General features: G+C 41.3%; 1 protein-coding gene across 1 annotated transcript in view; it reads left to right on the top strand.

Moving 5' to 3' along the window:
• The window catches only part of cfap65 (cilia and flagella associated protein 65), a 150,875-nt gene that overhangs the window by 16,297 nt on the left and 119,231 nt on the right, over nucleotides 1-15,347 (top strand). The window contains exons 6-8 of the mRNA XM_043694519.1: nucleotides 1,980-2,176; nucleotides 3,788-3,933; nucleotides 9,741-9,963. Of these exons, the coding sequence (XP_043550454.1) occupies nucleotides 1,980-2,176; nucleotides 3,788-3,933; nucleotides 9,741-9,963 (566 nt within the window). The remainder of the gene's footprint in view (nucleotides 1-1,979; nucleotides 2,177-3,787; nucleotides 3,934-9,740; nucleotides 9,964-15,347) is intronic.

Genomic DNA, 15,347 nt, shown 5'->3' with positions numbered 1-15,347 from the left:
TGAGAGACTAAGTCCTATCAAGAATTAACAGTGATCTCTTGGGAGAAAGTGGCATACACTCATGTCTTGGGAGATTTTGAGAGTAAGCACAGAGAGAAACTAGTTTAAAGGTTAAAATAAATATATTCCAACAAAATTAGTGTTTTTCAAAAATTATTGAAACAGCCCTAGTTCAACAATATAGTGGCAGTGATAAGAAAAGGTGGTGATAGGAAAATATCTATCTCCATTGGCATGTTTTGAGTAAGTCACAACGTTCAATGAAAGCTGACTAAAGTGGTACAGGAAATTCATTCGATTTCACATCGCATTGGGTCTTCATAATAGTGTATTGGAGCTAGGACCTCCATACTTATGACATAAAAATGCAACCACTGGACACAGTGGTTGATTTTGTGGATTACATCCAGGTTACCGTAGAGACTTGTGAGGTTAAAGCCACATATTTGAAAATTATTGACACATTTTGTATGGTATGTACTGCACACAAATCAAAACTTTTCACTGAACCAAGGTAAGTGTGACAATAATAAATCAAAGAATTTTGACAAACACCAAATTTGATAAATGGACCAAGAGATGTAGGAATGTACCTACGGATTTATTCCAGATTTGCTGCTGATTAGAAGAACACTGAGAATGGGGTAATCTGAAAGAGGATCCAGTTCACAACAGATGATAAATTGGGCTAGTAAATGATGCATTATCAGATAATTTGCAGTCCTGAAGTGACTTGATTCTGCTGAAAGTAATCCAATTAAGTAGATAAGGAGGCAGAGCTGAGTGTAATCAGAGGAGTGAATGAGTGAGAGCCTGAATCTCAAAGTAACAGACATTATTGAAATTGTGAAACATTAAAGTGAGGAAAGGTGGAAGAAGACAGAACTTGTAGTCAGAAAATCAACGACAGTAATTGGCGAGGAGAAAGTGAGGACTGAAGATGGGGGAGATCAGAGCTGAAAATGTGTTGCTGGAAAAACGCAGCAGGTCAGGCAGCATTCAGGGAACAGGAGAATCGACGTTTCGGGCAAAGGGCCTTCCTCAGGACTCAGTCCTGACCTGCTGTGCTTTTCCAGCAACACATTTTCAGCTACAGTAATTGGCGGCAGCCCATATTAGATATTGTTAATAGTATAGAGAAAGGCAGAGAGGGGCCTTTCCGAAGAGGAGTCATATCAAGCTCAAAATGTTAACGCTGCTTTTCTCACTCCACAGATGCTGCCAGACCTGCTGAGTTTCTGCAATATTTTCTGTTTCCATAAGGCTGTAGAATAATAAAGCTGTGGAAGGAGAAGTTAGTCAGTAGATGAGTGTTTAGCTAAAGTACGGAAGAGGTCAATATCTTCTAAACTAGACACTAAGCAGATTCTGGCATGAACCACTAGAAGAAGCATCTGAGCAGCTCACGATGTTTAGAGGGTCAGTGTGGACTCCATGGTCAGAGTGACCGAAATGTCACATATTGTCACTTTGAAATGTTTTCCTCTAATGCTTGGTCAGTGTAAAGGTGATTCATTTTAAATGAATTAACAAATGGTAATCTGAAATGAAACACACCACATAGAGTGATTATGTTCTTCAATGTCAAGATTCTCACCTTTGTGCTCAAACCCCTTCATGGCCTTGCCTCCCCTTATTCTCTCTCTAACGTATTCCAGACGGTGAGGAATCCACCGAGAACTGTGTGCTTCTGCACTTCTGAATTCCTGACTTACTCTTCTTATACCTTTTCTGGTCGTATCTTCATCTGTCCACAAGCCCAGCTTTGGAATTCTGTTGCTAAAGCGCTCTTTAAACTAATGTACTACTTAAAATCTATGACCTTTGACCAAGTTTGAGGTCTCTTGCATATTATCACTTCACGTGTCAAGTTTTATTTGATAAGCATGCTGACAAAATTACTGGGTTTAAAGGCATGATGTAGAGATACGGGTAGCTGTTGTTTCTGCTAATGCTATCATTGTTAATTGTCCCCACAGTCCGCTTCCCACAAGCTTCCATTTTGAAGTGCCCAGTCCTTTCTTTATCGTGCCATCTGATGGCATGCTGCCACCGTGGGATGACTACAAGGTTAAGGTTCAATTCCGACCAGAGATCCCTAACATATTTGATGTGATTGCTATCTGCAAGTTCGGAGATGATGAAAGTAAGAAATACTTAAAGCTGGAAGCAATAGGTGAGAATTGATTCTATCAGTGTTCCAACTCTGTAATAAAGAAAGAAAAGCAAAGGAGTTGCATTTATATCAAGTCTTTCACAACAACAATGCCTATTGCTTTTTAATTCATTCGAAGGACGTGAACATTGCTTACAAAGACATTATTTGTTACCCATCACCAATTTCCTTTGATAAGCCACCTTTTTGAATAACTGCAGTGCATCTGGTGCAGACAGAGCATTGCTGTCAAGAGGGGAGTTCCAGCATGTTGACCCAGTTACACTGAAGGAACTGCGATCACGTTTCAAGCCCAGATTGTATGTGAGCGGGAGCATTTGCAGATGGTGCCATTCCCCTGTGTTGACCTCATTCTTCTAGTGTTAGAGGTTGTGGATTTGGAAATTGTTGATGAAGGAACCTTGATGAGCTGCTGCAGTGATCTTTTCGATCATATGCAATGCTGCCATGTGTGCTGGTGGATGGGATGTAATCCTTCACACTATATAATTCCTTGTGTAGTAACCTCAGGTTTCCTCTTTATCCACTTTGCTTGTTACTTCCTGAAAGAATTCTAATTCTAATAAATTAGTTTTTTAAAAAAAAAGACAATAGAGACAAAAAAAATAAAAATGTTTTATCTTCCTGAACCCACTGGGTGTTAATAAGTATCCTATTATCACTTCCTTAATAATAGATTCAAGCAATTTGATGATTATAAATGTTGGGCCAACCATTTTCAGCTTCCTGTCTTCCTCCTTTATTGATGAACTTGCTTCATTAGCTACTTTCCAATCCATTGGGATCTGTCTACTTTCAAAGGGATTTTGGAAGATTGTAGTCAATGCATCTACTATCACTGCAGCCAGTTCTTTTAAAACCCTATGATGCAGGCCACCAATTCTGGGCCAATCACTCTGCAGCACCTTTTCAGCTCTTAATTTTTCAATATCTTTGGCAATTTTTCCAAGTTTTCTACAGTGAGAAAATTATAAAATACCTTTACCAATACACCACCATTTCCCTTTTCCATTATCAATTTCCCCAGACTTATTCTCTGGAGGGTCAACACTACCTTTAGCCACTCTTTTCCTATTTAAATACTTGTTGACACTGTTATTTGTTTTATATAATTGCTAACTATCTTTAGTTTTTCCTGTTCTTTATTCATTCCTTGCTGGTTCCTAAAATCTATCCACTCTTCTGGACTGCCTCTAACCTTTGCAAGTTTGTGCAGTGTTTCTTTCAGGGTGATATCATCCTTAATTTTCCGATGTAGACACTGATGATGCACACCTCTCAATTTTGACCAAAATACTTTGGATGTTGGGGATCTCAAATAAAAACAGGTAAGTGTTCGAGATGGTCAGCAGATCTGACAGCACCTGTGGAGAGTTACAGCCTATGTAGTCGAAGGATTGATGGTGGAGTGATGGAAGCTGGAGATGTGCAAGAACCTTCTTAAATAGTTGCTAATATCTTTGTTAAAGCAGATTTCTGAAGAAGAGACAGATCTTACTTGAAACTTTAACTCTGTTTTACTCTCCACAGCTGCCAGACCTGCTGAGTTTCTCCTCTTTCTGTTTGGGGGAGAAAAGTTTTATGTTCTAATCATGTCATTTTGCTCCACAGCCAAGTACCCTCATCTCCTGGTGAGCGCACTAAATGAACAGTCACAGACATCCTCACGGGAGGATACACAGAGCATCTTAAACTTTGGACACGTTGCTGTTGGCAGCACAGTTATGAAATATTTGGAGATTCATAACTTCTCTGTGGTGGGTTTTTCTGGAAAGAGATTTGACAAAAGGTTGGCTGGCAAGATTTTAGTCATAGAATCATAGTAATGTACAGCACGGAAGCAGACCTTTTGGTCCACCATTTGGCCCACATCCCTCTAAACCCTTCCTATTCATACACCCATCCAGATGCTTTCTTTAATAGAATCCCTACAGAGTAGAAACAGGTGATTCAGCCCAACAAGGCCATACCAACTCTCCGAAGACCATCCCACCTTCCTATTCTATCCCTGTAACCCATGGCTAATCAACCTAGCCTGCATAACCCTGGACACTATGGGCAATTCAACGTGGCCAGTCCCATTAACCTGTACATATTTGATGATGGGAGGAAATCCAGTTTGTATTGCTTGCTAAGTGGAGTATAACCAGTACACTGGACTAACTGGACAGATGAAGAACTTTAAAAGATCATAAGACAAAGGAGCAGAAATTAGGCCATAGAGTCTGCTCTGCCATTCAATTATGTGTGACCGGTTTTTCAACATCATTTTCCCTCTTTCTCTCTGTAACTTTTGATGTCATTGGCAATCAAGAACTTATCTATCTCTGTTTTAAGTATACTCAATGAGGGCTGATAGGATTACGTGAAGAGGGAATGAGGGCGACACGGTGGCACAGTGGTGAGCACAGCTGCCTCACAGCGCCAGAGACCCGGGTTCAATTCCCGCCTCAGGCGACTGACTGTATGGAGTTTGCACGTTCTCCCCGTGTCTGTGTGGGTTTCCTCCGGGTGCTCTGGCTTCGGCGGGTCGGTGTGGACTTGTTGGGCCGAAGGGCCTGTTTCCACACTGTAATGTAATCTGATCTAATCTAATCTAATCTAAAAAGGGCAATGGAAACAGATTAGATGGTAACTATCTAAAGAGGATTGAATGAACATTTGACAAATCTTCTTCAGGGATGTGGGGAGGATGCAGGAGGGTGAGATCAAATGAATAGCTCTTTCAAAGACCCCAGTCAGGACAGGCTCGATGAGCTGAATGGCTTTCTTTTCTGTGTGATAGTTCGCATCATCAGGCCAAGCAGGCACTGGGTTAGATGCTGAGTCGAGCTGCCTGTATACTGTTCCACCAAGGATCAGATACAGCATGAATGAGATAAAATAGGAAAGATTTACATTTAAATGAAGCAACTTTGGAACGTTCCAAAACGTTTGTCCTTTTGTAGTACTGTCCCTACTTTCATGCTAACATGTAGATAGAGTAAAGCTTCCGTTACCAGACAATATCCTGTAAAGCACATAGCGGTGAGCTCCCTCAACACAAACACAAACTCGGAACACTTCAACCCCAGGGCATCAATGTGGACTTCACCAGTTTCCTCATTTCCCCTCCCCCCAGCTCAGCACTGCCCTCATGACCTGTCATACCTGCCTATCTTCCTTTCCACCTATCCATTCCACTCTCCTCTCTGACCTATCACCTTCATCCCCAACCCCAGAAATGCTGTGCTTTTCCAGCACCACTCTAATCTAGACTCTGGTTTCCAGCATCTGCAGTCATTGGTTTTTTACCAAACACAAGCTGTTCCAGGTCAGATGTAACATTTTGTTATTAAGATTATAAATAAGGGCATCTCTTTTTAAATACTTCAACACTAGAAAGTGGCTTACTGTTGCTCGAACTTATAGAGTTGCATACAATTTACAGTTCAGAGATGGGCAACTCTGCTCAACACGCCTACCTTGGCATTTAGCCAACGTATGCATGTCCTATTATTGTCTCTTCACCTAATCCTATCAGCATAAACTCTGAACACTGTTCTCCCCCTCAATTAAAGGAGGTTACTCTGTGCGATGATTATCCCTATGCTGTGTGGCAGTAGTGTAAGCCTGGTTTGGCAGTACAAATCCACAGCTCTCTGACTCTGAACCAGGAACAGAAACAAATAAGCAGTGGTGAGGTGCCTTTAAATCCAAATGGTCAACTCTCCTGGTCTCCATTCCAGTCCGCATGTCCTTTGCTTTTGCACCCCATCCTTGTGTCCTATCCCCACCTCCCCTCCCCCTCCCCGTCCCCCTCCTTAAGTCATTTGTTCAGGAGTTGACTGTGTTATCCCAGCATCAATGTTGAGCATGAACAATGGCTCTCAGCAGTCAAGAGTGCCACCGACTGGCACACTTGTGTCACTGCAACCTTATGCAAAACCGAATTTGAAATTCTGTTTGATCTCTATGAAATTCCTTATTACAAGAGCAATAAATTTACTACAAAAGTGAAGTAACCTACATTGTTAATGATATACTTGCACTTTATTAATTCTATGTAATTTGATGTAAAAGTTGAAATCCTGCTATGATCTTTCACTGAAAGAAGTTATACAGATTGATTTACTGTCGAGTGTGAGTCTTCTTGTTAATAGCTGGCAGGGTGCAATAAAGTGTAGGTGCTGCATTATCAGAGGCTCTGTCAAACAGCTGAAGTGGTGAATTAAGATCTCTCTTGCACTCTTGGGTGTCCAGAACAATATTTATTTCTCAATCAACCTCACTAAAACAGATAATCTTAAGGAATCATTTTCAGGCTGTGGGTGAAGAGCATAAGAGCACTCCTGCATTGCTGCTTGTCAGCTTATGTTGTGCAAATTTGGCTGACTTCATTGGCACGGATCAGGAGTGTGATGGAATACTCCCCACTTGCCTGGATGGGTGCTGCTCCAACAACACTCCAGAAGTTTCACAAAATCTAGGATAGAACATCGTGATTGTTTAGCACTACATCCTCAAACATTCCCTCCCTCCATCACTGGCGCTTAGTCGCAGCAATGTGTGCTATCTACCAGATGCATTGTAGAAATTCCCCAAGACTCTTTAGATAGCACCTTCCAAACCCAGAACCACTGCCATCTAAAAGGACAAGGTCAGTAGATACTAGGGAACACCACCACCTGCAAGTTCACCTCCAAGCTGCTTACTATCCTGACTTTGAAATATATTGTTGTTTCTTCAGTTCATTTGGGAATACCACTTGATATTGTCGAAATATCTCTGTAATTTCTCTGTAGATTCATTCCACTACGTCCTTGCCATTGGTTGGTGGCTTTTAGAGTACGAAAGGCGCAGCAGGTCAGGCAGCATCCAAGAAACGTCGATTCTCCTGTTCCTTGGATGCTGCCTGACCTGCTGCACCTTTCCAGCAACATATTTTCAGCTCTGATCTCCAGCATCTGCAGTCCTCACTTTCTCCTAGAGACTTTTAGAGTACACCTAATTGCACATTAATTCCCCAGTGAACTATTCAAAGTTTAAAGGAGTAGACATGGAGAAATTGTTTCCATTATCCAAAACAAGGGGACACAATACTAGCATTAAAGCACAAAATCAGGAAGCACTGTCAGAAATCAGTTTCTCCAAGAATACAGGGGAAGCAGGTGTGGGTGTGGGGGTGGTTTGGATCTTTTAAGGTGGAGAAAAAGTTTTATTTTGGGTGAGAGTGTCAAGGGATGAGGCAGAAAATAGACTGAATGAATTTGAGGCCCTGATCAGCAATAATATTGTAGGGTGAAGCAAGCCTGGGGGTTTGAATAATTTTACACAGAAATCATATCCATTTTCAAGTACAGAAAAGGATTTTTGGCCTGTGTCAGCTATTTACACTCTAGTCATTTCCAACTCTCTGAGACCTCATCCCAACAACATTCTTTCTATTGCTTTTTCCCTGATGTACTTGTTGTTCTTCCTCCTAATTGTATCTTTATAGCATTCATCTGAATTACTCTTATTGGTGATTAGTTCCATAATATAACCACTTTCTGGATGAAGAATTTTCTCCTGAATTTTACATTAGATTTACTAGTCACTGCCCTCTATTTGTGACTCTTAGTTCTAGTTACATCCATAAGTCCTGCTTCCATGACTCTGAGTGAAATGACCAACTTATTTAGAGCATTGTTTCAAGCATTGTAACTCACAAGCCAGGACCTGCTCAATGAATTGACACAGGATTCTGAAAGCTAGCTACTGGAGGGATGTTTTCATTTAATTATGTGGAATAGCCGGTGTTGGACTGGGGTGGACAAAGTTAAAAATCTCACAACACCAGGTTATAGTCCAACAGGTTTATTTGGAAGCACTAGCTTTCAGAGTGCTGCTTCTTCATCAGGTAGCTGTGAAGCAGGACATAAGACACAGAATTTATAGCAAAAGATTACAGTTCTGGGTGTAAGTTTGCTTGCTGAACTGGAAGGTTTGATTTCAGATGTTTCGTCACCATACTAGATAACATCGTCTGTGAGCCTCCAGTGAAGCACTGGTGTTAGTGACTCACTTTCTTTTACGTATTTAGATTTCCTTGGGTTGGCGGTGTCATTTCCTGAGGTGATGTCATTTCTTCTTCTTTTTCTCAGGGTGGTAAATCGGGTCCAAGTCAATGTATTTGTTGATAGAATTCTGGTTGGAATGCCATGCTTCTAGGAATTCTCATGTGTGTCTCTATTTGACTTATCCTGGAATGGATGTGTTGTCCCAGTCGAAGTGATGTCTGTCCTCATTTGTATGTAAGGACATTAGTGATAATGGGTTATGTCTTTTTGTGGCTAGTTGATGTTCATGTATCCTAGTGACTAGTTTTCTGCCTGTATGTCCAATGTAGTGTTTGTTACAGTTCTTGCAAGGTATTTTGTAAATGGCATTAGTTTTGCTTGTTGTCTGTATAGGATCTTTCAAGTTCATTAGCTGCTGTTTTAGTGTGTCGGTGGGTTTGTGGGCTACCATGATGCCAAGGGGTCTGAGTAGTCTGGCAGTCATTTCTGACTGTCACATACAAAAGACCCTATATAGACAACAAGCAAAACAAATGTCATTTACAAAATAGGTTGCATGTTTCAGTTCATTAATAGTTTTAAGTTACATTCTCAAGATAACTTAAGGTTTATAACAAAATGGTGATAAAACATGACAGTGCATTAAAGGTGTGAGGTTAGTGGCTGTCTGTATCCCAACCTTGAGTCAGACTTGTTCTATTTCCAAAGTGGGATTTATAAAATGTCACATGGATTGACTACCTGCAGATTGTGTGCTTTTTGAGCAAAATAGAAGATATCTGCAAATATAATTTTGCAAATGCAACTTCGCCCCATAAACTCATATGTATGTGTGTGTGTGTGCGCGCGCTTGCTTGGTAAAGTGTTTGTGAGTGTGAGGTGGAGTATAAGCCTGGGAGATGGCGTAAGTGTGAGTGTGGTGTGAGTATATGTGTGTGTGTGTGTGTGTGTGTGTGTGTGTGTGCACACGTGCGAGCTTGTGTGTGTGAGAGTGTATCATGTAGTAGGATCACCTGTAGTGTGACATGAACCCAAGGTCGCAGTTGAGGCCATCCTCATGTATACCGAACTCGGCTATTAGACTTTGTTTTATAAAACCTTAAGTTATCTTGAGAACGTGACTTAAAAGAAGTCCTGGGATTTACTTATTAATGAACTGAAACCCGTTACCCATTCTAAAAGATGAAAGATTTAATAGCAATCTCGGTTTGTTCAATACAGATATATCGTATCAGTTGCGTGACACTATGATCTTTTGATATAAATTCTGTGTCTTATGATCCTGCCCCATAGCTACCTGATGAAGGAGCATCGCTTTGAAAGCTAGTGCTTCCAAATAAACCTGTTGGAGTATAACCTGCTGTTGTGTGATTTTTAACTTCATATCATTAGCCCAGGATAGATTGAATCCAGTTGTTGTGACGATTTTAGCAGTGGTGAGACATTGAGATATAATAAATTTGACTTTGAATCTGTTTTGTCAGTGTTTTTTTAGCTGCTGTTTATTTGCCCTGTGTTTCCAGGTGAACAGTTCATTTCGAATCGTGCATTACCGGCCCCCTGCACCACTCATGTCGGAATTTGTTTGTGAGGTCAGTGAGGGCACTGTCCAAGCCAGCAGCAGGTTCCAAGTCCCCATTATGTTCACTCCTCAGACTGTTGGTACTCAAAGTGTTGATTACTTCTACGTGATGCGGCCCAACAATAGCTCTACATCCGTGCTGAAGGCGATTGGATCATGCAAAGGTACAAATTATTTCCAACACGATAAAGTCAAGCTAAAACAATGCAAAATCACTGATAAGATGTCCTTTTAAGCGTCTCTCCTGTCTGAGCTATGATCCTGCATTTTTCTCTAGTTTCTCTCCTATCTCCCCTCCTGTCATATCTGACGTCTGTCCTTGGGATGCTGAATCACCCAAATTCCCCTCCTGCATCAACCTTCCACCTCCTTTAATTGATTCACCTGTCTCTCCCCAGGTGCTGTCCCCCTCTCCTTTGAATCTGACATCATTTGCCCCCTCCTCAAACATCTATCTCTTGACCTCTGACCTTGCAAATCACCATCCCATCTCCAACCTCCCTTTCACCTCCAAAGTTCATGAGCAAGTTGTGACCTCCCAAATATATTATGGACTGTTGTTACATAGTGAAAGGGGAAGAACAGCTGGAAATGCTATCCTCAAAGCAGCACGGTGGCACAGTGGTTAGCACTGCTGCCTCACAGCGCCAGGAACCCGGGTTCAATTCCCACTTCAGGCGACTAACTGTGTGGAGTTTGCACGTTTCTCCCCGTGTCTGCGTGGGTTTCCTCCGAGTACTCCGGTTTCCTCCCACAGTCCAAAGATGTGCAGGTCAGGTGAATTGGCTGTGCTAAATTGCCCGTAGTGTTAGGTAAGGGGTAAATGTAGGGGTATGGGTGGGTTGCGCTTTGGCGGGGCGGTGTGGACTTGTTGGGCTAAAGGGCCTGTTTTCACACTGTAAGTAATCTAATCTAAAAAGCAGACATGAGATGGGAAAGGAATTAAAATGTATGTTGATTGGATTAGATGAAGAGGAATGGCAGGATCTCTTCAATCAGATTGCATCCCTCCTTGACACTGAAACAGCTTTTATCAAAGTCCCAATGATATCCAATGTAACTGTGACAAAGGTAAACTTACCCTGACAGTTTGTCTTGATCTGTGATGCAAGGTGAATATTTTATAATTCATTCTTGAGCTGTTTGAATTAGCTGGGAAGGCAAGAGAGTGTGTTTTGAGTTACTTCCTTCAACTGGTGACAGGCCACTGGATATCTTGCTAGGCTGATTCAGAGAGCAATTAAGGGTCATCTGTACTCCAGTTGGTCTGAAGCCACATATAGGCCAGGCCAGGTAAGGATGGCAAACTACCCTCCCAACCAGCCTGTGCTTGCAAAAGCAAAGCACAGTCTCCAACATTAGATTTGATTCTGCAATTGGATTACGTGGGTTAAATAATACTTTGTTTTTGAACCAATTGTACAACCAGTCAGATTGGCAGTCATTCTCAGTGGGGTGCACTTGTACTTACTGGAAGTTAAATCTCTTAAAATAGAAGGCCTTGTTATTTGTGGATAGAATAACCATGTACTCATTGCACTTATTCTAACAAAGCAGCTGATGATCATTGGTAAAAGCATTGTCCTGAGGATTGAACCAATCAGAATTAACCTCTTTGGTTTAAATTTAGTCAGAGCTTGCCAGTTAATTGTCAGTCGTCATCTAATTGGGGCATTCTCCATGACAATGCGTCTGTCAATCAAGTCAACCTGTCAACCAATCCATATGCTGTTCTCATACAATATCAAAAATTGAACTTTTTGCAAATGTTCCAATGAGTAAAAGACAAAAAGCTCCAACAAAATGTATCTTCTTTCAGCAACAATTATTTATTGCAAAATGACTGTTTTTAAAGAACATTAATCGTCGAGATTGGTTTTTGAAAGTTTATTTTTGTTCCTTTATTTAACTAAGTTCTGCATCTGCCAAAATAGGAGTTGAATTTAGGTCTCTTGGATTACAAATCCAGCCACCAATTGTAACCATTGTTGCAACCACCAAGGCTACTTCAACAATAGTTTTTAAACTGAGCATCCAGTGCGCTGATGATTGTTCGCCATCATCATCTTGATGGAAATTATAGAATAGAAATAAATGCGAGCCCACCCAGCAATTCTGGTAACTGAGCGAAAAAAAAAGTGTATTCTGAGAGAGGAGTTCCTTAGATTTGGGCCACTTTTGGGTAAAGAGTTGAATGCCATCTGTGGGTCAAAGAGTGGGAGTGTTGGAAACATGTCCTATGGGCTAAGAGGGATAGAAGGCGTAGTAAGAGGATGGAGAGATAGAGTTTTGTAAGGCCATAGATGTATTTCCAAATGTACAAATATTTGTTGTTCGAGCTTCACTCTTGCTGAGCAAAATGTAATCTGAATTGTAGAACACAGTTGCAAATACAAGTCCTTCATGTGGGGCGGCAATGTGGCTCAGTGGTTAGCACTGCTGCCCCACAGCGCCAGGGACCTAGGTTCAATTCCCGCCTTGGGCAACTGTTTGTGTGGAGTTTGCACATTCTCCCCATGGGTTTCCTCCGGGTGCTCCGGTTTCCTCCCACAGTCCAAAGATGTGCAGGTTAGGTGAATTAGCCATGCTAAATTGCCTGTAGTGTTAGGTACATTAGTCAAAGGTAAATGTAGGGGAATGGTTCTGGGTGGTTGCTCTTCGGAGGGTCGGTGTGGACTTGTTGGCCCGAAGGGCCTGTTTCCACACTGTATGGAATCTAATCTAATCTATCATAGCCAATCAAATTTCTCATTTCAATATATAACCAATTCTCTTTTGAAATTAGTTCTGCCACTCTTCCATACAATGCATTCCAATGCATACTGACTCAATGTGTAAAACACTTCTAATTTCTAATTACCTTAAAGTTTCCAGGTCTTAATCTTCTCGGCAGCAGGAAGATTAATACCAGGAATCTTTCCTTTCTACTATCTCAAAACCCTAACTTCCTGAATACCTCAATGGCTCTCAAAGATGACTAGGTCAATACCAGGCTTTTCTTAATAGAAGAGGTTGTGTAAGCTGGGCTTGTACTCATTGGAGGTGCAAAGAATGAGAGACCTTATTGAAAAATATAAGGCTTTTAGGGAGCTTGATAAAGTAGTTATGGAGACATGGAGTTGAGGGTTATCAGAGCAGCCATGATTTCATGAAAGGTCATAGAAACCCTACAGTGTGGAAGCAGGCCATTTGGCCTGTTGAGTCCGTACTGACTCTCAGAAGAGCATTCCACCCTGACCCACACCCTATCCTATCCCTGTAACTCTGCATTTCCCATGGCTAATCCATCTTGACTGCACATCCCTGGACACTGTGGAGCAATTTAGCATGGCCAATCCACCTAACCTGCACTTCTTTGGACTTTGGCAGGAAACCAGAGCACCCGGAGGAAACCTACGCAGACACAAGGTGAATGTGCAAACTCCACACAAACAGTCACCCAAGAGTGGAATTGAACCCAGGTCCCTGGCGATGTGAGGCAGCAGTGCTAACCACTGTGCCGCCTCTGGTTCAATTTCATTGAATAGTGGAGCAGACGTGATAAGCCAAATGGTCTCTATCTTTTCCTATGTCTTAAGGTCTCATGGCTCAGATTTTTGATGGAGAATTGTCAGTGTTAAAAGACACTTAACTGCAACTTTAGGCTTTAGTGCATAGTTGAGCACAAGAATCATGAAACAATGGCCTATTATTTATTGTGCCCCCACAAGCTGCACCATGGATCCTTCTGCCCTCCTGAGCCAGAAATCAGTGAAATCAATTGATCTGGCAAGTTGATGGTCTAGTGGCACTGTCACCACACTAGTATTCTAGGCCTTCATTCCTGATGAACGGCTTTTGTCCGAAACATCGATTTTCCTGCTTCTCGAATGCTGCCTGACCTGCTGTGCTTTTCCAGCACCTCTCTAATCTGTTATTCTAGAAGCCCAGGTATTGGGGTGTTGAGTTCAAATCCCATCATGGCAGCTGGTAGAATTCAAATCCAAATCCTTGTAATGAATAAATCTCAATTTGAAAGCATGATAATGGTGACAATGGAACAATTTGTCAATTATTTTAAAAAAGATATCTGGTTCAATAATATCTGTTAGAGTATGCGATCTATTGCCTTTGTCTGGTCTGACCCATATGTGACTCCAGACTCTCTCTATTGTGGTTGACTCTTCACTGCCTGCTGAATGGCCCAGCAAGCTACCCAGGGACAGACAACAAATGCTGGCCTTACAAGTGATGCCCACATTGCAAGGATGAAAAATAAACCTTCATTTGCCATGTTGCTCTTCAAATATTAATAACTATAAGCTTTATTCACTTAGATTTGACTGGAGTTTTAATTGCAATCTTAGCAATAACTATGCTGAGCAATTGATCTTGCCCTGAAAGGTAATGGAATGTTGTTAAATATCTCTTATAATTAATTGCATTTTTTATTTCAGCTCTGACCCATCTGTGTCACAATCTTTATTTTGCTTTGTGTAAAACGTTTGAAAAGTAATTTAATTATTTGTGCTTTTCATTTCCTGAAAATTCTTCAATGTGATTGACTGCATAATGATGTTGCTAAAACTCATGCTGAGAACCCCCTTTAAAGAATGCTGTAGTCAATAGTTGGGTGGGAGAGGCAAGGTTTTGCTTTAGAGGCCTTTGGATGGCTCAGTAAGGCTTTCTTTGCGATCAACAGCCCTTGCTTCACATCTTCTCTTAACCTTATTTAGTTTAATAAGAAAGGCCTGGGTTCTTTAGAATCCCCTCCTTCCTGTGCAGAGAAATATGGTCAACTCTGATCCCTTTCAGGTTTCTCAAAGTTAATTTTGAGAGACTAAACTGAGCCATTAGGTGGCAAACTGAAGTGTGAATATTTTCAGGCTATTGATTATGTAGAGAAGCACAGTCAACATAACCTGATTCTTACTCAGTGCCTGCATGCTTTGGTTCAGCAGTGTTCATTAGGTGACCGGAGGAATAGGCACTTGGGCTGAATTTCAGAATTCTTGATGTTTCGAGTTATGACATCTGGGTGAAGAGGGTTGGTAATAAAGCAAGAGAAAACCTAAAAGAAGGAAAGCAAAGAAATATTTGCATTTATACTTTACCTTTCAAAATCCCACAAAATGAAAACGCCTTATTAATCTATTTTTGTGTTCATGAAGATTAATTTAGGGCACTGGAATAAAATCAATGGGCCTGGCAGCGTCTATGGAGTAAGTAACTAAGTAATGTGTTGAGTCAAATAGGACACCTTCTGTTCATCTGTTTCTCTGCACAAATGTTACCAGACCTACTGCGTAATTGCAGCAGTTTCTGTCTTGATTTCAAATTTTCAGCATCTAAGGACAAGGGCAGCAGATACATGGGAACACCATCATCTGTAAGTTTCCCTCTGAGCCACTCACCATCTTGACTTGGAAATAGATCACCATTTCTTCAGTGTTACTGGTCAAAATCCTGGAATTCACACCTTAAGAGCATTGTGGGTCAACCTTCACTTATGGACTTAGCAGTTCGAGAAGTCAGTTCACCATCATCCTCTCAATGGCAGCTAGGGATG

Source organism: Chiloscyllium plagiosum, chromosome 7, assembly GCF_004010195.1.
Source record: "Chiloscyllium plagiosum isolate BGI_BamShark_2017 chromosome 7, ASM401019v2, whole genome shotgun sequence".
Lineage (NCBI taxonomy): Eukaryota > Metazoa > Chordata > Chondrichthyes > Orectolobiformes > Hemiscylliidae > Chiloscyllium > Chiloscyllium plagiosum.
This window is presented reverse-complemented; position numbering and strand designations above follow the sequence as displayed.